Raw genomic sequence first — 24,920 nt, forward strand, 5'->3', positions numbered from 1 at the left:
GAATTTCTGGCAAGCAAAGGTTATGTGTTAATATTTATTTAATATGTTGAATAGCGAGGTGTACACAAAATAAATGCGATAATATTATCTTATATAGCCTATTGTTAGTTTTATATAAACAGGATGTTTTAAATATATAGGTTCATTTTCTTTTCTTTTCTTTGTAACTATAAGATAATTCATTCAGTTTTATATAATAATTACAAAAAATACAACTCGATTTTGAAACGTTTTTGCATTTTCCTACAAATAAATAAAGAGCGTACAAAGGACGGTAAAACTTGTTTCATGCCGTATTATATGCATAGAAAAAATATTATTTTTGTATCATTTCATTTCTATCGCAGGGTTATTTTCTCGAAGAGAATTTTATGCACTTATGACAAATATGAATATGTCAAATACAGAACTGTAACAACGTTAGAAGTATCTAAGGATACTGTTACGTAGTCATCAATTTTTTAAATCTCTTAAAAGAAAAGAGACGTATTATTTAACTAATGTTTGGCACAATTAACTTAGACAATATTTATTTTATATAATGTTCGACAACGTAGTAACAAGTATAGTAAAATAAATACATTCAACTTTTTGGGCATTAAAAAAGCAATACACTTGATATTAATTAATAAGAATAGAATAAAAAGCGAAAGTAATTAGTAATGGGTCAATTCAATTTTATTAATTAGAATATGTAGAAATTATACTTCGAATTTTATTACAAAACTGTATGCGATTCAATTGTGACAAAAATGTATAAGTCAAATGCAAAACAGTGGAACCATTTAAGAGATTTTGAAATACTGTTGTATTATTTGGAACTCTTTGATATTATTGTAACTAAAAATAAATATGTGTGCAACAGTAGTATTTAGTCATTAAAGCAGACAAATTTTATTTTCTATAAAGATCCACAGTTCAATGATAATAAATGTAATCCATATGCATCTAGAAAACATTATTCGGTAAAAAGAAAAAAATAACAAAATCGCTTTGATCTTGTCAGAGTTCCTAGTATTTACCGGTCAATTTGTTGTCAGAATTGACAACATCGCTTCAAGAATCAACTCTAACAAAACATCGAATGATGCGAAAGCGTATCTAGCAGAAAGCGTCATCAATTTCGAAATTACATTCGACTTTCCGAACATCAAACATTCGAACACGAACAAACAGCACATTCGAGGTCTTAATGGTCTGCTCTACGCCAATTAATAGGAATAATAAACCAGTGCGAAAGACTTTTACGAGCAAGCTGTAACTTTAATTGTTCGACTGCGCTCGAGTTTTATATTCCGCGAAACGTAAAGTCCTCTGGCTCGCAGCGACAGAGTTCGAACAAAAGGAGAAAGAATTTGCGAGCTGCCGATTCGACCGATGTCCTAATCGCGATAGAGAGAAGAAGCGCACAGGTAGTTAAGGTGCTGGTGACAGGTGATCGAAGAAGGCGCGGCGGCCCGACGTAAATGGAATGTAGGCTACACAACTGGCGTGCCTCATTGCGCACAAGTGTGCAGATTACTCTTATCGCCGGGTAGCTTGACAGCGACGGTTCCTCAGAAGTTGCATCCGCGGGACGGGACTTTTAATTAGGCGCGTACCGGCAGTGTCAACAATAGGTTATTGTTACGCCGCGCCAAAAAGGAAGGGAAATCTCAGAATTTCTGGTTGAATGGACGGAATTCAACCGTTTGAAAAAAAAAATCCTGAATATCCCGGCGTACAATTTTCGAACAATGCACTTATACGATACACGCGTACAGTAAATTCTCATTAAAACTACCCCAGTTTTCGATCAACAGAATCAATGAAAAATTAATTAACCCTTTGGCTACGGCAGACTTTGGCACGCATCGGGCGTACGGTACGATACCAATTCACTCGCGACGTCCACTGGGTACGGCGAAGTTTTTCGTTAGACACGCATTTCTCAAGAATTATATTAATTTATTCAAAACACCGAGTTCTATTACATTAGATCAATATTACTTGAAGTGAATATTAATTTTAAGTTTTTTTTTTATAATATTTAATAATGAAATTTAATAATAAACGGGCGAAACAGGCGAAATTTGATCTGGACGCTTATTGGCGCCTACAGTACCAGGAAGCCAACATGTGTCGGGCGCCAATAGGCGCCAACAGTGGTCAAAGGGTTAATCGCTCTGCGCAGAACAACTCCATGGAATAAGTCGAAAATATGCGTTAATATGTTCTGAAGTTGCAGACGTTTTAAAATTAGGATTATAAGAGAAATGAAAAGCATTTCATAAAAGGGTAATTTAGCGTGATATTTAAAAACTGACTTTTTCTACATTTTCTCGAAGAATATAGATTAAAAACTATATATTATAGTGGGATAATGAAGAAGGTAAAGAATATGATTAAATATTGTGTTCGTAAGAAATAAGGTTTCCGTTTTTGTTCAATCACTGTGGGAAATAGCTTAATAAATAATACAAAGAACGTGACTATTTTGGACAATCTAATTATAACGAGAATTATAATACTTTTACGATAAAAATAGAAGTACGAAGCTGTTATTAGCAAATGTCTTTATGGTGTGATTTTGATTTACCGATCATTAAAGATTTATTTGAAGATTGTATTATTATGTTTTGATTTATTCTTCCGTGTGTAATTTCTGATTGCGCCACAGTTACAGGGACGTTATTACGCTGAACAATGAAAATCGAAGACAAACAATATTCAACTATTATTACATCCAGTAACTTTCGATTAATTATACGCGGAAATTGCGTTGCTTCGCAAAATATCGGGTTCGGAGGGTAGTAAATTAAACCAACGTGGAAAATAAAGGTGTTTGCTGACATTTGTTTACGAACCTTCGTGATTCCTTCGATGAAAGCTCTGGTGGCGAGTTCGCCAGGGCCGTCCACTGTTTTCCCATCATCGTCCGGGCCCCAGGAGGCACTGTAAATGTCGATGTGCTGAGGATTTAAACTCAGAGATCGGGCTTCGACGGCGTCTGTCACGTCTCCGTCTAACATCCTCACCCCTGGGAATAGAAGAAGCAACAAAGATTTAATTAAACTTCGTTTGGTCATGTTTTAGCATTCACACACACTCATTTTTCCATATTCGGCCCTTACTGAGTTAACTATTTTGCTATATAAACAATGTTTGGCTTCATATAAACACTTGCACAATATCTTTAATTATAATAACCAGAATAATTTTATAGCAAAATAATAAACGAATTACAAAGTAATAAAAAATGAGCTGTCACATGATAACTAAATTAATAATCACAAAACTCGTATATAGTCAGGATTTGAATAATGAAATCTGCGAAGTTAAATTTTGCACGATATATTATACTTGCACGACGATCGATTTCTTTTCAAAATTGGAAAAGATAATTACTAATTTGTGAATTTTTATGCATTTATACCATGCGCAAATTTCTAACTTATAAGCAAGTGAATAAAAATTAATAACGTACTTTTATCTTTATTGCAAGAAATCTTTTAGTCAATGAAACAAATATTCCATTTTAAATTCATGTGATTTTAAATTCTAAAAAATTAAATATGAAAATAACGAATTCAGGTAAAGATTCAGCCGCATAATGAATAGTACAAATTTCAGTGCAATTTAAACAATCACGACCTCGGCAATACCAATTTCGATGCAAGTAAATGAGAATTTTTACAATTTTAAGAGACGAAATATATTTTTCTCTGACTTCTGTACGATACAATCGAAGATAATAATATCGTATTTTGCGCAAAAAACATCCACACTGAATAATCTATCATTAGTTAAAATATTCATGTAGACCCCCCAGCTTCGAATGCGCGCATCGGCAAAATCACCGTCATTAAATGGAAAAAAGTACGGAGTACTCTCCAAGATAATTGATTATTATTGTGCCTGGAACCGGACTCGAATAATTCCGAACTTATTGTTTCCCAGGTACGTTCCCAGTTCCAGCGTCCTGGGTGCACTAAATATGGTTTCTAACTAGTGGTCACTACTGGTTACTGTGTCGATTACAGTTTTGAACTTGCTTGCAATTACGGAATCGAGGCTAATTTCGACCTTCCAATTTAGCTCCCTGTGACAATGCGCTAGGAAACGTTGTTAAATTTGCGGCACATGCGGATGATTTTCCCGTATGTAGCAAATTATACGTTCAACGCATTTGCTAACAGCATTATTTCGTTAGCGGGCGCGTATAATCGAAGTTTAAACAACTACTGGAATACAATGGAGTGTCGTAGGAACATTCGGCGCGCAAGAAAGTTGCAAATAAGGATTCCTTAATAATCGAGCTCGAACAATTCTATCCACGGTTTCAACAATTTCAATTTACTACCGTAACAATTTACAACTCTATTTGTATTTTAGTATTTATTCTTCACCTATAGAATTGTTTAAATTCTTTGACAATTTTAATAAAACGTGCAATGGGAGATAAATAATTATTTGGTTTTAAGCATCTTTTTGAGGTAATTCCTTAAAGTACAAAGATATTCTAATTTTTTCATAAAAAAATTTTTACGTGTTACAAATTGTGCAAACATATCGTATTTATACGTACAAAATATTACTTGAACAAAAAAGTGGAAAATATAAAGTCAAACGACATATAATGTTCAAATTATTCATATTACCGTATACGTTTGTTTACATGCGATTAAATTATCTATAATTGAATGTATAAACAGCTATGTTTAGCACAAAAATCGTAAAATAAATATATAAAACAGATCGGGCAAATAATTACTATAATTAGATTCCGGATGTTTATGCGGGATAAATATGTAAAATGAATATGGTAACTATGCATGAAAAATATCCAAAATATGTATAAAAATGTCAAATATCATGATGTAATATATAAATACAAATAAAATATGCAAATATAAAATACAGATATAATATCGAAATATAATATGCAAATATAATATAGAAATATGATAATATCAAATATCAAGAAATATTTCACAGTTATTATAAATCTACTATAGTACAATAATTTTAGTCGTTCGGAACTTCCGGCGTTTTAAAAATATCGACACGCGCTCGTATGAAATTCACCGTATCGCTTCTATAATAAAACTGAACAGCTCGAACTTGAAACGCTAATACAGTAAATTCGCTGAAATTATCCATCAGCTTGTAAACAAAAATGTATAGCTTGGAAATAGGAGATACGATTATTCGAGCCTCGCGGCACGTTTTTATGGCTGTCGACAATCGGCGACTATAAAAACGAGCCGCGAGGCTCGAATATAACCGTATCTTCACTTCTAAAATTGTCCATTGCAGGACAATTGTGATATGCATTATTGCACATTTTAACCATAAATATGCAAATCATACGCATCTGAAAAATATAAAAAATAAATACTTATTTGGAATCACGCGATTATCACATAAATTTCTATCGATATCGCGTTAGTATATCTATTTTCTAAAAGAATATGCATTTGCGTAAACATTCTCAATACGATTATTACAACAAATTATACTAGAAGAATTGTAAAATAATATAATATCTATAATTTTAGTTCCAAACAACGAAACCTCGACGAAACAGAAATAAAATTGCCGTAAGAAAAATTGGTAACAAAAAAGAATATGTTACAATCTGTATCCAATATTTAAACTATAAAATGATAAAATTACAGGTTGAATCGTAAAGAAAATGAAAAGGAAGTAGCAAAGCGATAACGAAGGAAATGACAACATAAACCTCGCGCACATTCCGGACGTTTTCTGATAAAAATAAATGTTCGAGAGGGCCAGGTTCGCGCGCGCCGCGAAGCGTAAATTTATTTCGGTCGTCATTGCGCGATGAAGAAGTCTTCAGCCTATAAAGGTGACTCAAGCATCAAGGTTTTACAGGGGCGTAGGGTTTTTTATACGACCCGCGTTACGAGTTTTGTTCGTCTGTATGGGTCTGAAAACTGTGTTCCGTGCGGACTTACCCCCGATGCCGGCTCCGAAGGCGACGCCGACTGCGCAGATGGAATTATTAGCAGTGGCTGCCACTTCGCCGGCGCATCTGGTACCGTGTCGATTACTGTCCAGAAGATCGTATCTCGGCATAGGATCCTCGTCGTGATTGTTCACGTCGTAACTGGCTTGCGGGTCCTGGAACGATAATTTCATTTCCGATTGACGAATTGTCCTGCGTTGTTTTCATTCAGGCAGCATTATCAGCGAATGGAACAATTTAGACCTTCCAACAGACTTGATCTACATCCATGCGTGAAGGTATTCGACCACTTATATAACTTTGGCTTGTATGTTATATATTTAAACAATATATATATATATATTCTTTACGGTATATTAACAAATTAAGATGACAAATTATATTTACACGTGCTAAATACATGACTGTCAAATGGATTTAATCACACAAGTTGTACAAAAAGAATACATATTATAAATAAACCGTAAAATCAGGTAAAAGAGAAATATAAAACGGCATCGATCATGAATAAATAATAATTTTTTAAATGTTAAATTTCTTGACATGATAGAGGTATAAAACTAGTAATAAAAATGTTGAAAACATTTATTTTTATATATTTTTAACTGAATTTTAAGAAGCGTTTGAATATTTATGTTGCGTGAAAATTCGATCTTCTTTTTATACTTTTTTAATTATGTAGGCAATGTTTCGCAATAAATCCAAAGTTTTTTTGTATTTTGACATTTATATATTCTATTTTAATATACCGTAAAGGACTTTTTCTTTTCAATGGATATTTATCTTGACATGTCTTTTTTATCATGACATTAGTGTTCGAATACTTTTGTGTATGAGTTATATTCATTTAATAAATTGAATGAGGTCTACCAAAATTAAATGCTTAAATAAATAAATATTGTTAGCATGATATATACAGAATCTTTTAAATATTACATTTGTAATCTGTTAATAAAATATAACTTCTCGATTTTGAAACGTTACTGTATTTTTGAACAAATAAATAAAGAGAATACAAATGATGTTAAAATTGTTCATACTTTATTATAGGCATTTTATGACTCTTCTGACAAATATGATTATGTCAAATACATTAACAACATTAGAAGGATTTACGGATGTTACTTTATTATCAATTAAGTAAAACTGTTCAAAGAAAAGAGACGTATGATCTAAGTTATATTTGACACAATAAACTTGGACAATTTTTACTTCATATAATGATCGACAGTATAATAACGAGCGTTTATAACAGAAAAAATGTAAAATAAATATAGGATACTTCAACTTTTTTGGCATTACAACAGCATAACACTTTATATCAATTAATAAAAATAAGAGGCGATTTAAATCAATTAATAAATAAGAAGCGACCGTAATTATAATTAGATCAATTTAGTTATTAAATAATATTAAATAGAGGAATTAACACTTTGCTTTTAAAAAGGACAGTACCAATTTCCTGTAAATCGTAATTAGTTAGTTGCCACAGTGTGTAGATAAATTATTCTCCAAGTAGATCAACTAACAAACAGTCATATATTTACTTTGCAAACGTTTGAGAACAGTAGATCTGGCTAAGTAAATAAAGATTTATATGATGATTATGATATTCATAGAGTTCCCAATGTTTTTTCAGTGATTGGTCTCATTGAGAGCCGATAGGAGAAGTCAGCAAATTAATACCGAGCGAACTAGTTTTGGAATTAGCGAATACAACTTGACTGCAATTTTACGAAGTTCACAGCGAATATCGATTCCCGACTTGGTTTCGATTTAATTACATTTTCCTTCGGGCGGTTTATAAGAGATTGTTTCAAAGTTCTCGATCCGATGTCACGGTTCCGAAACTTGTCTCCACCGAATTGTATCGGAACGATTAAACGATTCTAATATTAGAATGGTCCAGGAAATTCTATTGGTCGTCGGAACACAGTCGAAATGAATATTTGAAATGTTCGTCTATTAATTCATGCGTACGGGAAACTTTTATTGGCCGAAGTGAAAGACTAGTTTTTAATTCCTCCGGTCATTCCTAGAAATTAATATTTCATTTAATACCTAAAAAAATGAATTCCAATACTGTCTAGTTAATTTTATTTTAGACTTTGGTTTAGTAGAATTTTTAGTTTTCCGTTCATTTTTCTTAATCTGAAACGAACCTAATGTCTGGCCATTGCGATCTAATTCTACTGAAATATTTCTAAAAAATCTTCGGTCCTGTAACATTTGCAATATTTTAAGATAATATAATTGGATGTTACAGCGAAGAAATGATTAAATTTGTGGCGAGCAAGCATTTCTTTCCACTCTTTCCCCGCGCAAGTAGAAATGGTCCGTGCATGGTCGGACACGCTAGTCAGATATAATTAAATTAGAGATTTGGTTCAGATACGACGACTGAATTAAACATAACACAGTAAATATTTTTTGATTATTGTTGTTGTAGTATTTTAGTTCAGTTTATTTATAATCCTTTTAAAGTTAAAGAAGAAAAGTTTAGAATTCCTTAGACGATTGCTCGAACTCTAGAATAATTTCCTCCGTAATCCATTAAATTATTTAGATTAATACATTGTAACAAATAATTTCGAGATTATCATTTAAAAGAAAATTATCGAGGTTATCTTAGACTGAATCTAGTCATCAAGAAGCCTTCCGTAAATTATGTATTGTATTAAGATATTTATTTTTCATAAAGATGAAGACTTTGCATTCAATCATCGTTCTCAAATATAAAGTTCTAAATTACCATTTATGTGATCCCGTGTATCGATTCGACGATTCCAATAAGAATGTTTAATAATAATTAGAAGAAAATGATTCTAGACTATCAGACAACAGTATTTTATGAGTGTCTAAGTGAAAACTGTCAGTTTCACAATTTCCTACGAGAGGTCGGTGAAGTTGATCTCCAGAAGCCGATCGAGAAATTTGTATCCATACTGCTTCGCTCTAAACTTTGCGGTCCGATAGAGACACAAATATTCGATCCGATACTCATAAGTGCTTCCTGGTTTATCGATTGCAATATTTTCGATCTGCTACTAGTGCCTTCTATTAGAGCCGAGCGTATAGTCTGCCGGTGTGTATCTCGTTTAGATCAATATCGGGGCAGCAACCCGTATCTGATCATGGGCGTCCATATCCTACTGCTGGATTGTACAGGGTGATTCTAAAGCCGTGACATAACCGCCAATAACGCTAATTGTTCAACGAAAGTTCCCTCAATATATAATTCAAAATTTTCATTATGATATCCTCGTTAATTCTTCACAACTCGACATTTTCATACGGGTTCAAAATGATCGACGCAATTTTATATCAGAGAATATAGAAACGCAACGTTCGGATGTAAATTAATAACGAATTTACACATTTGGTTAATTGAAACATTTCAATGAAAAAAAGACTCTGCGGTTATGAAGGAGGAACAAGAGAGGAAAATACGAGATATTGTGACTAAAAATGAAATGAAATTACGAAGCATTGATAAAGTTAAAATAATCAAGTTCCTTTAAAGAATTGTGGATAATAGACAGTCATTGTAGGCGTTTTAAATTAAACAGACGGTGGACACTATAGATTTCTTAAGTGGATTATTTTACATAGTTGGATTATTTTATGGTACATTTCACTATTTGTTAACTGGAGAATTAATTTCTGTTCAATTCTTTTTCTTTGTAGTGAGAAGTGAAATTTAAAGAATATATAAATTAAATACTTCCAATGTACAAAGAATTAATACAAATTGAAATTATTATTTTATGGCTGTATAATGTATATTAACATACCTATACTATATATATTATATAACATATATTTATAATATAACGAAATAATTACTGCAATTTCTACTAATTTTTGCTCATTGGAAATACTTGACTTGATACATATTATTTATTACAGTTTTCTCCAGTATATTTTATTACTATATTCTCTTCAGTATATCGCGACACCTATAGTCTACTACATATGAAAAACGTTGCGGCGGTGTTTGAAACTAAACTACAGAAATTCTAAGCGTTATCACTTGGTTACGCCAGGTTTTAACGGATTAGACCGACGTAAAATGTAACGTGCTCTCCGTGCATTACTTTTAAAAAATTCCATGGCGGAAAATGTCACAAAAAAGCCCATTAGAGTTGCCTTCCTGGTTGGACAAAATATCTTGCATACCCGGTTAACCGATTAATGTTGCGTGCATTGTAATGATCCCGTCGGTTGTACCACGGAATCCGGAACACCCTGTAGAGCTCTATGCACATTTCTCTGTGGTTGCCTTATTAACTCCGGCCATCCACTAGTAAACACACGCTCCGGGTGCGGTTCAAGACTGCCACTCGACTCGCTATCTGACTCTGAATTCCCTAGTAACTTCGATACCGTGACGCAAACCCCTACGATTTAATCCTTTGCGCTACGCGAAATCATGGATCCGTAAATCTGCTTTGTAACGATGTATTCGTTCATCTAGACGTGTTCAAATCCCATTTTCCTGGCTGTAACCGCTAAGCTCTGCGCTTACGGCTGCGCATTGTATTTGCAACAATATTCTCGTTACATTCTACGATAACTACGCGAATATTGTGTGTGTTTCGCATTGTTACTGTTTCGTACGAATACTGTTTCGATTATTCGCGGAATTATTCTTTTCACGACAAACAGAGGAACCGAAAAATTAACATATGAGTAAGTAAACTTATTTGCAGAGACAGTAATTGTCTGTTGTGAAACCATGATTGGTCGTTACTTGTTGATACTGTTAATGTTGTTCGGTTAGATTAAACAATCGATGAGCGATATTTTCTTTCTTTTTAGAATATATTAAATGAATTCAGCGGTATTGTTAATGTGTTATAGGAGTTAATTTCATGATTTACGATTGTAGTCATAACACGTGAAAAATTTGCTAAGTAATGAATTATTAATCTTTGATTTTTTAAAGATCATTAACGTCATCCTTAGTAAATAAAGTATCTATATGGGAGCGAAGAGTATAAACCAAAAATGAAATAAAATAACAAAGGAGAAAGAATAGCAATTGAGATGCTGAATTATACACATACTGGCATTGTAAATTTTATACATAAGATGTCCATTTTATCTTCAGCACACTTTGTTACGCACGATGTTATTGTAGAAAAAAATGTGTAGCTGCCAAATTATATGAGTTGCATTCGTTTTTTTATAAACTATAATATTACATTGATAAAAATATACTATCTCATCCGAAAAATCTGCAACGATTTTGAAATCTTGACTTAAAATGACCTTAAAAAATGTTCTACCTTTATAATTATTCCATGAAATCATGCAGTTTTTCACATTCTCATTTCTTTTTTAACATTAAGCGTAACAGGGATATCACGCGTGGTCAAGATAAAATGAACACTTTGTATAGAAACAAAAATGTATACTCTGTTTGAAAGATCATAAAGGAATTGAAATATACTTTTTACTACTACTTAGAATATAACTGTGCCCTTTGAGTAATTTATAATTGATTACGTTCAATGATGCAGTAGTATAACTACTAACAGTAATATTATTAACCCTTTGCACTCGTGTGGTGACACTTAAGCACCACTGCAATTGTTACATCACGTTCCAAAATAATATCTCTATTACAAAAACTTACATTTAAAAAATTATTAAAAGAGTAACTGTTTTTGTATGAGTTACGAAATTCAATTTCAATTGAACATAACCTCTTTACCTTATAAAATGGAAATTTTATCAGCAATATTTAATAGAATTATGTATAGACTCACGTAATTCTTGTATAGATCCGGATGATCTTTCTCCAAGCCATCGTCAAGAATCGTGACCACGATTCCATTCCCCGTAATTCCTTCGGCCCAAGCTTCCTGCACGTTCATGTCCAATCCGTTCCCCCTATTCTGAAACGAGTCGTCAACATTTACATTTATTATGTGTTTATATTTCGCATATTTATCGTTCAAATAGTGAGAAACTCGAACATAACAGTTAACTCATATTATCGCTTCTACGTGCAAAAGAAAACAGAAAGTATGGAATATAATGATTGATATAGAATTTGTATTGAATTTTTAAACTATTTCTTACCAAAGTTGTTAAAAGACACCTTCTGATCATTTTTATGTAACACTATTCTTAGCAAAGGAGTTAAGCAACATTTTTTAATAATATTTAATAGAACTTATCAAAGGTTGTTCCATGTTTTCTATGTAATTATCCCTTGACTTTTGCTATAATTGTCACAAAATAAATTTGGTACATTGCATGATACAAAATATCGGTAATAATAGCGTTAAATGCCATTTCATATTTCGGGAGAATAAATGATACTTTGCCAATTTATTCAAGGTATAAATTCTCCAGAGAGAAAAAATGTAACAATTTTCTAGGGGTTGTACGGTCTTTTTTTCTTCTAAAAAACGTTCATTAAATAGAAACGCGTATTGAATTTATTTGACACTTTTAGTGCTGCACTCAGTCTAAATTTGATTGAATATTGCTTCGATATTGTGGAAAAAAATGGGTCATGAATTCCGATTCTTTCTGTGAGAATGGAAGTCAGTTGCAACTAAGCGGATGTTCATGTAAATGCATATCTCAGTAAAAAATCGATAAAGTAATGAGCTCTGGGCAAAAGTTTTGTTTGTCATTAGTGAAATTGAAAAATACATATTTTTTGTTCTATTGATGTAACGTATATGCCATATGTTTTGCATAATCCATATTCCTTATGTATTGCATATTTTCTGCACGTTTTAGGCATATTTCCTGCGTATTATAATCATATTTCTAATATATTTTGTTCATACTCATCGCAGGAATGTAGGTCGTAATTTTTAAACTGATCTTTTATTATACAATATTTAAATAGTTTAATAGTTAAATAATTACGTTGGTTTTTACTTTAATTACTTTAAATTACATTAGTTTGCATTGTTAAAATTGATGTCAACTGTTTAGAACACATTTTTAAAAGCTGCATTACGTGTGAACCTTTATAAAAAATAAGTTGGCAAATGTAGCATTACCGCCAGGACCCATGTTAGCAAGGATTTTTTGTACAATGCACATTTTGAATTATTAAAGCCGTTAGTGAAGAAGATGCATGACCAATTAAACCAGCAAAAGAAGCGTTGCAGCATAAATATTTACCAGAAAATTTAATGTCCATTAAAAGTTATTTCCACATAGTATCACAAGCTATGAAAAGGTTAGAGACGGTAAAATTACCTTTATCAGAATTAATGGTGTCGTCAAAAATTTAGAGAACGTATCTAACAACTGTCAACAAAAGGTGACATATTTTTATAATGAGAAAGATTAGACTTATATTGTCTTTTTTAAAAGTGAAGAATAAATTGATGGCTGTATTAAAATGTAATTTAATACATCATCAAAAGTAAACAGTGGCTTAAAAGAAGCAAATATGGTCGAGGGCCACAGGAGTTATCGGTACGTTACTGGTGCATGTACAAATATGTTCCTATAACACTGTGTGATATCAAACACACGTTTTCGGTCGACAAACTAATTTCAGATAATATAAGACCCCATTTAACAGCACAACACATTGCGAAAATTATTGCCATATATTAAATAATATTAAATTAAACGATATATTAAAGTAAACAAAATATAAGAAACTGATAAATGTTCTACAGGTATGCGTATTAATTAAAAATTTCAAATACAATCCAGACGGCATAGTTTTAAGTTTGCATAAGAACTGCATATATATTGTGTAAATATTGTACACATTTTGCATGTATTTTGATTATTATATGGATACAAACATCCGCTGTTTCACGGACATCGTTACAAGTTACAAAACAGCAAAATGTGTTAATACACTTTTACAGTTCAATATTCATATTCCGTTCTCGTTCTACTTTTCACAGGAAAATAATTTGTTCGACGCATTTCCATGAAGCTACATAAATTCGAATTCAATCAATATTTTCATTTAAACGAAAATTTCATGTACTCGTGACGTGCGCGTCGATCAGTCTACGAAGTTTGGATTTTCATATAATCATCAGAACTCTTCACGAAAGTGTTCAGATATCGACTAATTATTTTGAATATCAGAACGTAATCCTTAATCCTGCAAAGGTCGCGATCTGCTGAATATATGCAAAATTGCTTCATAAATATTTTGTTCGGTCGGGAATAACAATTGTATTTTACATGAAACACTGGTCGTCGCGACGGGTATATTGCCGCGTCGTCTTGTTTTAATGTTTGAGTTTAAGCTATGGTTGATTTGGGCGATGCCATTTTTCAGAATCTTTTTAGTGTCTTTTTGACAAACCAATGAGTCCAGTGTCCTAATGTTTAATAAAATTTGGGGGGAAGGGAACGTCTATCTCTACATTTTAGCGGGCGTAGGAATTGTAGAAATGCAGACTACGAATCTTTATGTAAAATGAAAACTGTATAAATTAAGCACATGATGCAGAAACTACATGTATTTTCCTTTTAATTATTGTAATAAGTTGGTAGAAATGTAGCAATATTCCTAAGTTGTCAAAATGTTTATACTGTTTCACATTAGATTTAATAACTTCAATCATAAATATATTAAATTTGCAGCTTAATTATACAACATGACATGATACCAGAATTTGGAGCTTTCCTTTGATAATGTTTTTATCATAAATAATGAAAAGGTACCTTGCATTTAATATAATGAATAATATAAATAAACTTATAAAAGCAATTAACGTTGGCAACAAATTAAATTTACTTCGTGCACTATAACATGTCAGACTCGTTTTCAATCAAAATAAAATTTCATTCTCCTGTTAACACAATTATTAACCCTTTACACTACTTTTCTCGTGCATTATTTTTTATCTATTGCATCGTAACCATCATTTAAATGTCTAATGGTTTATTGGCTAAGAAGTGCTAATTAACATAATTCTTCTGTGAATCTGTAAAGGAGTTTATTTTTCCTTTTTTACACTTTTGTGAAAAAATATATGTAGGTTCAAAAATACGATTAGAAAATCTCGTATTTCAATACTTTAAATTAACAAAGTTACAGAAAATTTACAGTTATAAAGTTCATACTATGAATGATCAATATTAATATACAAAATTCTAAATCTATTTTTCACGAAAGACCTTTTACGTTTCCCAAAACATTTACTTAAAATCTCAAAAACTACTTAATCAATTGCTACTTAACTATTTAATCAAATAATTTCAAATTTCAAAATGTCAGCATTATTTTAATTGTCGTTTTGCTTTTACTGTAGTTCCTGTCGAACTCAAATTAATTAAGAGCCTCAAAAAACATAATAAAAATGAGTGTCAAAAGTTTTATTGTTCCTTTACAAAAATCGTGGAAAAAGTTACAGAAAATACACACTTTGTACTAAAATACCCCATAGAAGCGATCATAGTCCAAGACTTTCCACAAAAATTCTGGTTTTAAACATTTGATTCTTCTGTTATCAATTTCCAGAAATGAAAGTAAACGATGCAAAGAAAAGTATATAATGACTGCAATATATAAGGTCTATTTAAATAGAATGTCGCTAATAGCCTTGCAGCTGAAGCGACGTAAAACCTCTAAGAAAAAAAAATGACTGCAAGAAGCAAACACTGTTCCGTTTTATTAAGAAAATTACTAAGAACGAAGAATTCCTAATCGCCGTAGCTGTAAAAGAGATCGCAGCGCAAGGGGTTAAGTAGTTCCTATTGAAATTGGCAATACAGAACAGATTGAAAACGATTCGCGGGACCTTCAGAGAGCCTTAATCAATTCGCCGGCAAAAGATCGCTGATATTCAAATGAACTAACCAAGTACCACATCTGTGACCACCTCTCGTCATTCAGAATCGTGTGGAGATTGGACGGACCGCGTTTGATCAGATCTCGTTTCGTTCGTGATTTGACCCGCTGTTGCTCGGCCCGGCGCACCCTGCGGTCTTGTATCAGCCTCTCGTGTACACCCAGGTGTGGCTCCGTGGACCTCTTCACCACCGACGCGTGCACCATGTGGTACCAGTCGTCGACGATCTGCAACAAAAGGGAAAAAAAATATATCATAGAACCAAGGACGATAGGAGTCGCGTTTGTCTTGCGATCGCAGACACCGGTTAACTTCGTTCCCCCGGAGACAAATGAATTTTAATGAGCCCCATTGTTACCAAATTGCGACTGGCTGCGTTCCACCGGTACATAATTCGCTCTTTACGCGACGAGCATCCCACGAGCACGGTGTAATTCATGCGCGAGTCGCCCCGAGCCCGTATTTCTAGCCGTTGGAATAATATTTACCAAGATTTACTCCGCCCAGTTTTGCGGCTGCAGCCGAGTGCAAAGCCACGTGTCTTCTAATTTCGTTGAGCTGCTGCCGCGCTGTTAAAGCGTCCCGGAAAATATCGTACGAACACTTCTATGACTCCGTGGGTATCGCCGTAATTATGGTTTCTATCGCGTGGACAACAGGGCTTATAGTCGAGATGTCAGAATTTGTTTAGAGATCTCGGTGTTGGAAAACTGATTTTTTGGCTTGCGAAAAATAAATGTGATATGCTGAACTTTCTGCATTGGTGTGAGAGAAAGTTGATATAGGATGAAATGTGGGTAGTTTATAAATATGTTCAAATTCAGCGAATCGACGACTTGAAGTTAACTTATTTTCATGTATACTATGTCCTCATTTATTTTGGTAAATTGTTGGGAAGATAGACTGTTGAAAGTGATCGATTTTGCCGCAATCAGAATAACTGTCCGATTGGTTTCTATGTTATAAACCTGGAGTTGTCAGAGTGGAGCGGACAGCTATTATGACCATCAGTGAACATCATTCTTATAACACATTATTTTTTTATTTTTGTTACGAATGCGTAAAATCTGCAGTCTAATATGAATATAAGTATCATGCATTCGCCATAAATAAATACTTCTATTAAAATTATATGTCAATATTATCCATTAACAATAATTATCAATTGCTTCCAGGTACAGCTATTGTTTTATACAATCGACCAATAATTGAAATCGCCGAATAATATGTTTTCACCATATTTTAAATATTTTAGTCTCTGAACGAATAAAAGAACAAGTTTAGACGTAGAACTCTGTTGGAGGATCGAGTGTTTTGACAAACAGGTGTAGTTCACAAGCTTTTTCATTAGGGATGGAGGATCCATCATTTCTGTATCGAAGCGAAGCCGTGCGTGGCTCGTAAAACAACATTATTTGATGCACAACTTTGTACCCCGGGTACGGCGATACAGGCAAGTGAAAATATACGCCAAAGAGCAATGATAAATGCGAGAAGTTGGAAACAGATGTTAGGCGCGAGCTTCTTACTGCTCCTTTCCCTATGACAAATTGCAGCGCATTTTTTTTCCGAGTTCCGCGTGAACTTTTTTCGTCCCGCGAGTGAGATTTCGTATTTTGTAGTTTCATCAACCTGTAGGAAGTAAGCTGAAGCAAGAAATATTCGGCAAACAAAATTTACAAGAACGCCTCGCCGGCAATGTAAACTTTTGACGCGCGATACTCGGCCAAGAAATATAACTCGCTGCCAAAATTTTCAAATTACGATTTCAATTTCAGAAGATTTAAAATTCGCATACGGTAGATTAGTGCCGCGCGTAGATTTTACAATATTCTCGTGTGCCGTTTGTTTACGATAATTTCATACTAATGACGGTAATTCCTTGGAGTTACGACAGCGTAGACGGCGAATTCGCTCGTGTTTTCGTGCACGAATTGTTTTGCAGCACGATGTCGAAGAGATAACCCGCGTTTACGTCAGAACCACCGCAAAAACGGGGCTCGGCGGACAATAAAATGCGTCGGCGTCGGCGGCGCTCGTTCTATCTGCTGGTTGATTTTAATATTACGAAGCGGGGAAATTAAATTACAACGCCAGTCGGAAAGAGAAAAATACAATTAGCCGCGGAATAATCAGAGCGCATCGGGAGGACACGGTTTCTTTGTCGTTCTCGTGAAATATCTTTTATGAAACCATCTTTTTGAATTGTTTGCGACTACGTTTGCTCACTTTATCTCGAGACAGGTGATTCTGTTGCGTAATAATCTGTTTATTTGTAACAGGGAATAAAAAATGGATGCGTTTTACATTGACCCGGAAATGAATTACAATGCACAATAATTTATCCATGAGAAAATTAAATATTACAATGGAAAATGAATTGTATGGTAATAATAATGGACTTTGACCTATAATTTTAATGCACGTTCCGTAAAATGAATAATTCCGATGCGTAATGAAAATAATTTATATTTGTCGACTTCAATCCATTCGATTCATCAGCGATCAAATAATTGAAACAGCAACAGAATACGGAAATATTAAAAAAAAAACCGAATGTAACAACTCGTCAGTATAAGTTATGGATTCAACGTTATTTTACAATTTTTTCGCATCGTTTCTGAATATTGGAGATGATACATCATTATCACACTTCCCTTATTCAATAAAAACTTTCCTTCTAATTTGATTTCACCTGACAATTAGTGAGATAGTGAAATTAATGGCCGCGGACTACGCGGGATCAGCATCGTTCCTGACTGCAAGTGGAAACACCAGATAATGGTCAGACTCTTCGAACCTACAATATAAGTGCTCGATAAATATACGAAACAAATTTCTAGAAAGTATATAATAGAAGTATAAAAAGTATAGAAACCATATAATAAAATATACGAATCAAATTTCTAAACCTTCAGTTGAACGACTATCTTTGTCATCTCAATTAAGTTTCAAGTGGTGACCATTGTTTTAATACAGTGATTTGACGTTAAATTTACTCCATGTTAACAGTGGTGACAGACGTCAAATTTTTGCGGACGTAAATACTTACAGTACACACAAAGCCAATTGGACCTCACGCATAGCGTTTGCAGCAAAATAAGTCAATTATTCTGAGTTATAAGACTTATTCTGCTGTAAAAACTAGATGCAGGGCAATTCTGAATCACGATAGCGATTTAACTACCTTGCGCATGCATCGCCGTGCATAGTTAAATTGCATGCATACACTGGTCACACCGTCACCAACGAAACGAATTCAATTTAACGCCAAGTCACCATTATTGTTAGTATAGTGTCAGGAGTCAATTTGACGTTACCAAGTTTTTCAATGACAATAGTTGTTACAAGTACAGCGATGGCGTTGGTGCAGACGGCGAAAGTCACTTTCCTGTTCTATTTTACACTTCTTGGAGCGTTTGAGTAAGTCTGGCACACCTTCTTCGATTTCCGTCTACAATCGCCGCATTTTCTCAACAACGAAGGGTCACTTTTCGTCGCCGAAGAACAAGTCGGACCACCATCCATCAGTTTAACCTCCGGCGTTTCTAAGATGCTACTCCGATCCTTGCTGACTTCGATCATGGTAGGCAAGCAGGGATCCAAGGTGTCCTTCGACTTGAAAATCTTCAAGCGGACTGGGTACCTCTGTTCTTTCCATTCGCCAGTACCCTGAACGGGTTGCACTCTGCGACGCTTGACAGGAATCGGTTTGGGTATCGTCACAGATTTCACGGGCACCTCGGGGAGCTCGCATCTACATTGCTGCCACATCTGGTCCACCGTGGGACATTTGGTCAACCGGTATTTCAGCGCGGATGTATTTGGCCTGGCGTTGCTAACATCGTCGATTATGAACGTGCCCGCTGGCTTCTGGCAAGAACTGCTGCCGAGGGTCGCGAAACTTGTCTCGCTTCTCAGTTCCTCGCCGGTTTTAATTTTCCGTATCGTCTGGTAGCCCTTCTTGTCCTCGAAACGGACGATACGGGGATTCGACGTACACGACTCCTGCCAGGCCTTGTTGAAACCTCGGCGGTTCGAGGCGTTCTTCAAGGGCTGATACCCTATTGGTTCTTGAATTAGATCGTCCACGTGGACCTTTCTTGGTGACGTTCGATGCTTCGATTTTGGTCTGACCGAGCTCTTGTAGGGTATGAAGATTTCAGGACCGCATGGTAGACCCTGAGAACGTCGTCTCTTCTGGGACCAGTGGAAGGGCTTCGGAGGCAGTGGATCACACGTTTTGCAGTTTGGCTCCGAGGAAGGCCGTTCGCATCTACAAGTTGGAACTCTGTTGTACTCTTTGATAGTTTCAGGCGATTTGCGTTTCCATATTAGAGAGGAGAGTCCCTCCTTTATTGAAGACAATCTTTTAGTCGAGGCAGAAGCTTCCTCATTGGTAGGTTTGCAGACATGTTTGTTGCAACGGGAGCTGCACATTTGAGTTATTTTGTTTCGGAAAGATGATTGACTCTGATTGTTACATGACGTTGATGCTCCTTGCTGCTTCGATGGTAATTGCGGAGTTGATGCTGGGGGTGTTTTTGTAACGTTGCATGTTGTGCATGTTGGTTGCTGGTAACTGCATGACTGGACATTTGTTTGACTCTGTCCTTGACATTGTTGATCATGGGGAATTTGTTGCTGCTGTTGCTGTTGCTCCTGGTATGGCTGATTTTGATATTGGCACTGCTGCTGCTGTTGCTGTGATTGATGTTCATGATGGCTCTGCAGTTGCTCTTGATACGGTCGATATTGGTATTGCAACTGCTGCTCCTCTTGCCGTGGTTCATGCCGATGGTAGTCTTGCTGTTGCTCTTGATATGGTCGATGTTGGTATTGTATCTGTTGTTGCCCTTGCTGTGAATATTGTTGGCATGGTTGCTGTTGTTGTTGCTGTTGACATTGCTGTTCTTGATGACACGGGCGTTGTTCTGGTTGTGAAAATTGTTGCTGTTGTTGTCGTTGTTGACACTGTTGCTGTTCTTGTCGTTGCTGGCACTGTTGTTGCTGTTCTTCTTGTTGTTGTTCGAACTGTCGCTGCTGGTATTGTCGTCTCCGTTGCGGTTGTCGCAGCATCTGTCTCTGTCGGCGTCCTTGTTGTTGCTGTTGATGGCGTTGATACGACAAATGTTCCTGCGGCTTCATTTGTTGACAACGTTCATCTTTCATTTGGTGCTGGCATTGGCGTTGCTGGTGATTATGTTGCTGATGTTCTCCCTGTTGTTGACACTCTCGTTGTGCCTCCTGCTGTCGACATTGCTGGCTTTGTCCCTGCTGGTCCCATGTTTCCGATGCTGTGCTGTACTCATGATGTGCCCATACACGTTGCGGAGGACTGCATCCCGCGCGTTCATAACAGTCTGACAACTTCTCGCCTCGTGAACAATCTTTTTTGTCGCTACAATCTTCAGGTTGACATTGCTGCTCTTCCGCACGTTTCAGCGATTTATTTTCATATCTTTTAGGTGCTGCGGCTCTACTATAGTACCTCAGTATACCACCCGGACACAATGGAGATTTACTTCGAATCGACTGGAAATAGTCAGTATCCAAACTTCGCCAGTAATTCGGATAATCAATTATCTTCAATTCCTGTTTATTTCCAGCTGTTGCGTCTCTGAAATACTTCAAACAGTGGGCTTTCAGAGAGTGTTCTGTATCGCTGAAGTTTCCTTCCTCTGATGTCAAAGGCGGTTTCTCTTCAGCGCGACACGTCGCATAATATCTATGCAGAAATATCCGATGATCGGATGCGCTTCGATCGAAAATGCACTTTGACAACCGTTTAGACGATCTATCTGCTCGAGTGTTACGGCAAACGACGTCCAAACAATCGCTTGGTATCTGTATCCTGCCAGGCTCCTGGCTCAGAAGCTTCGACTCTTGGAAATCGAAGTTCTGCTGCAGGAACTGAGCTGGAACATTCCTCTGCGAGGAACTCTTCCTGAATTGCAGGCTTGGCTTGTTACCCTTTTGTAGCGTCAGGCTCGCTTTCGAGGGCACCTGTCGCGAAGACACTTGTATTATTGACGCGTGAAGTAAACGTCTTTCGAGGGGCCCGCCATTGACGCGCAATTCACGCGAGTCGAGCCGAATAATAATTAGTGGAGTGTTCGAGCCGGTCGGGAAAACTGTTCGAGAGACTACGCGACACGTATAAACAGCGCTCGCGAAAACAATGCGCGTCGCAGTTCATCTAAGCTGTCTGTAAGCTCGACGATCTCGTTATTAGACCGTGTGCAGGCCGCGCAAGTTTCTATGTTTTCAGACAACGCACCGAGACGACAACGGTTCAAGAATTATTAATTTCGTCGGAACGCTTCATAAAGTCTCATTATCGAGTTATTTATCCTGAAAAGTTTTCCCTCCGATATTAACAATCTTTCGTCAATTAATCAATGCTGTCATCGAATCTGGAGTATGCCGCTAATTAATATTTACTTTATGTTCGTCGACTGAGCTGTTCGAAGAATTAATTTAGTAAATATCGAGATTAAATAAATTCCACTTTGAAATCTTACGGCACGATTGTTCGAAAAATGTTTAATATGTTAATGAAAAGTATTGCTCAGCTGGTGCAACATTAAAGTAATATTATTAATGTAATGTATACCATATAACACATGGTGGCTTGCATAAGTAAAATCATTTACACATCATCTCAAATTGTGGGAATGCAATAAACATTTTAGATACTATTTGAATGGTTAGAAAAAAGTTATTATCTTCCAAATATATTCTTTTGATATAAAAATACATCTAGATTTGTAAATCACTGGACCTTGAAGTAAACATTCAGTACGAAAATTGAACGAGAATGTGAAATTATATCTCCTTCAATAGTGATGCTACAAAAACTGTTTTATATGTAATTTAACTAATATCAATAGACAGATACGATGCAAAAAGTAGGTCTTTCCCAAAGTCATTTCTTCGTAGTTTTTAAGGTTATCAATATTGATTTGTATAGAAGTGCACATCCTTTTTCTACATTATATGGTTGATATTAATATACATGAGAATTATAGAATTCTCATAAAGAAAATATTATTGCAACATAATGATTTTTCCAAACCATTAAAATAGCGCAGAAAATACTTTTTATACCCCTGTAACTTGAGAAAATATTTAAGTGGTCTTACTTGGGCGGACGATCCTATAAGTTCGCACGAGGCTCGAATTTTTATAAAAATCTCTGAAACTACTAACGAAGCAAGCGGAAAGTTGATAAATACATAAGGATGAGAGTCTAAGAGGATTTTTTTGTCGGACGAAGTACTAAAGAGCAAGAATGATGGTGAACAGCAGCAGGTAATTGGTATGTAATTAACAACGCATCAGGTCTCTCCGAGAAGGCTGAAGTGCCTTGTTAAAAAGATGTACAGTCCCGTGCTTGATTTCGTCCCGCTGTCGATTTATTGTTAAACAGAGCCGGCTTAATTGCAATGTTTCGTCGAGGGTCCCTAGAGTCTCGCGATAAGTCGGGGCCGTCGATCATGCGTTTCGATCACGATGCGACGGAGATAGCTTTACCTTTCGCAGTAGAAGAGCTAACATTGCCTGCAACGATTCATCGAGTCTCGCAAGAACGAGGATCACTCGTTCTTTCCTTCTTCCCTTTCAATACGATCCGCTTTTCAGTTCCACTCCCAGTTCTCGCAGCACGTGTATTAATTTGGAAACAGAAAATGCGGCGAATTCGTGATTCCTGAGGTTAATTCGCCGGACTTTTTGGTAATCGTGTAATTGTCGTAATAATTTATAGATTTGGTGTCAAAGTTGCGTAATTCGGTAAAATTATGAGTTATTGGTGTATTATTGACTTTCAGGTGGGAAGAATTTCTGCAAAAGGTGACTAGAATTTTGGATTTTTCTAGGTGAAGTGTGAACGTGGCCGGGTGAAGTTATTCGTAAACTTGAAGAGGTTAAAAAGAAATCGATTCGATTTTAATCACTCATTGATACACATTCTTCTATATGTTTATTTGACAGATATATTAATATCTGTACTTTTGTCTGTGTCGAATAATCTTTTTGAAACTGGATTACTCACAGATTTGATATTTGAAACAGTTAATAATTTATATTTTCTACGAGTAATTGTAGAAGATTAGAGTTGGTAAAGCAATTTCATTAACATTATATTTTAGTTCAATACGTGAGAAATGAAATAAGATTATAAAGAATATAATAATGCCACTGCTATTTTCTCGTTATTAGGTTTATATTCTACTACAATTATAATGCTTTAGCAGAGATTCCATTGTCAATAATTCGATGAAATATACAAAATCCGACATCTGGTTATGATCAGATATTTTTTATAAATTCAATTCCACAATATCTGAAATTTGAATCGCTGCTTAAGATTGATATGCATTTGACAAAATGCTCTCTCCTCGATTTTAAAAATATACATTGTAAAACATTTCATAGAATAGTTAATAAAACCTTTATTTGAAAATATGACAGCAATAATTTAATTTCTTCCTTTATATTTCGAAAAAAAGAAAATTTAATACGGTTTTACTTTGCTAACAACGAGAGCAATCGCATTCATTTTATAACCTGTTCTGTAATTTCTAATAAAATATTGTATAGAATATAGCATAAAAATCTGCAAACAAAAAATTTTATCAAATCTAAAAAATTGTATGTACAAAAGTGAAAATACTTCGTTGCCTTCTTCTGCTACCTTATTTATTATTAATTAACACTCGAACCTGTTTGACAAAAATAGAACCTTGTATACTTAGGTTTATTTATAACTTTTGATTCACCAATTTTATTTTTACATATTTTTTGAGCTAGTTTCCCTCTAGAAGTATTTTCTATAGACTTTAATGAACCATGTGAGAAAAATTGAATTATTACAAATTAAACAATTTATCGAGACCGTAAATTTCGAAATTTTTGGGCCGTAAAATGGGAAATTGTGGTAAGAGTAAATCATGAAACGATCTGAACATTCGCCATCTGATTTCCTGTGTTCGATTGAGGCCTGACAGCTGATACTCGAATAGTTAACTCTTTCACAAGGGAAACATTTTAATCTTTATACAAAATTGGTGAATGTTGAATTTAATTATTATATAATTTTATCTGAATATAGAGTATATGCTGTACGCAATTACATAAAC

The 24,920-nt window shown here is 34.9% G+C and overlaps 2 protein-coding genes across 3 annotated transcripts in view; both read right to left on the reverse strand.

The window, feature by feature from the left end:
• The window catches only part of LOC144469570 (furin-like protease 1), an 81,200-nt gene extending 65,199 nt beyond the window's left edge, over positions 1-16,001 (reverse strand). Inside the window, exons 1-4 of one of the 2 annotated variants that reach the window (XM_078179996.1) lie at positions 15,786-16,000; positions 11,746-11,874; positions 5,961-6,126; positions 2,847-3,019 (exon numbers count right to left, since the gene is read on the reverse strand). In XM_078179996.1, the coding sequence (XP_078036122.1) occupies positions 2,847-3,019; positions 5,961-6,126; positions 11,746-11,874; positions 15,786-15,983 (666 nt within the window). In that variant the 5' untranslated portion in view covers positions 15,984-16,000. Of the gene's footprint in view, positions 1-2,846; positions 3,020-5,960; positions 6,127-11,745; positions 11,875-15,785 lie in introns of both variants that reach the window. The other variant, XM_078179997.1, reaches the window with a different exon arrangement.
• A 3,172-nt stretch (positions 16,002-19,173) lies between these two features.
• LOC144468435 (uncharacterized) lies at positions 19,174-23,337 on the reverse strand. Its single transcript, XM_078177894.1, has 2 exons — positions 23,314-23,337; positions 19,174-21,783 (listed from the first exon to the last, which is right to left on the reverse strand). The coding sequence occupies exons 1-2, from the start codon at positions 23,335-23,337 to the stop codon at positions 19,174-19,176; spliced, it is 2,634 nt and encodes an 877-aa protein (XP_078034020.1).
• Between the last annotated feature and the right edge of the window lie 1,583 nt (positions 23,338-24,920).

The sequence above is a fragment of the Augochlora pura genome, chromosome 4 (assembly GCF_028453695.1).
Source record: "Augochlora pura isolate Apur16 chromosome 4, APUR_v2.2.1, whole genome shotgun sequence".
NCBI classification, from domain to species: Eukaryota; Metazoa; Arthropoda; class Insecta; order Hymenoptera; family Halictidae; genus Augochlora; species Augochlora pura.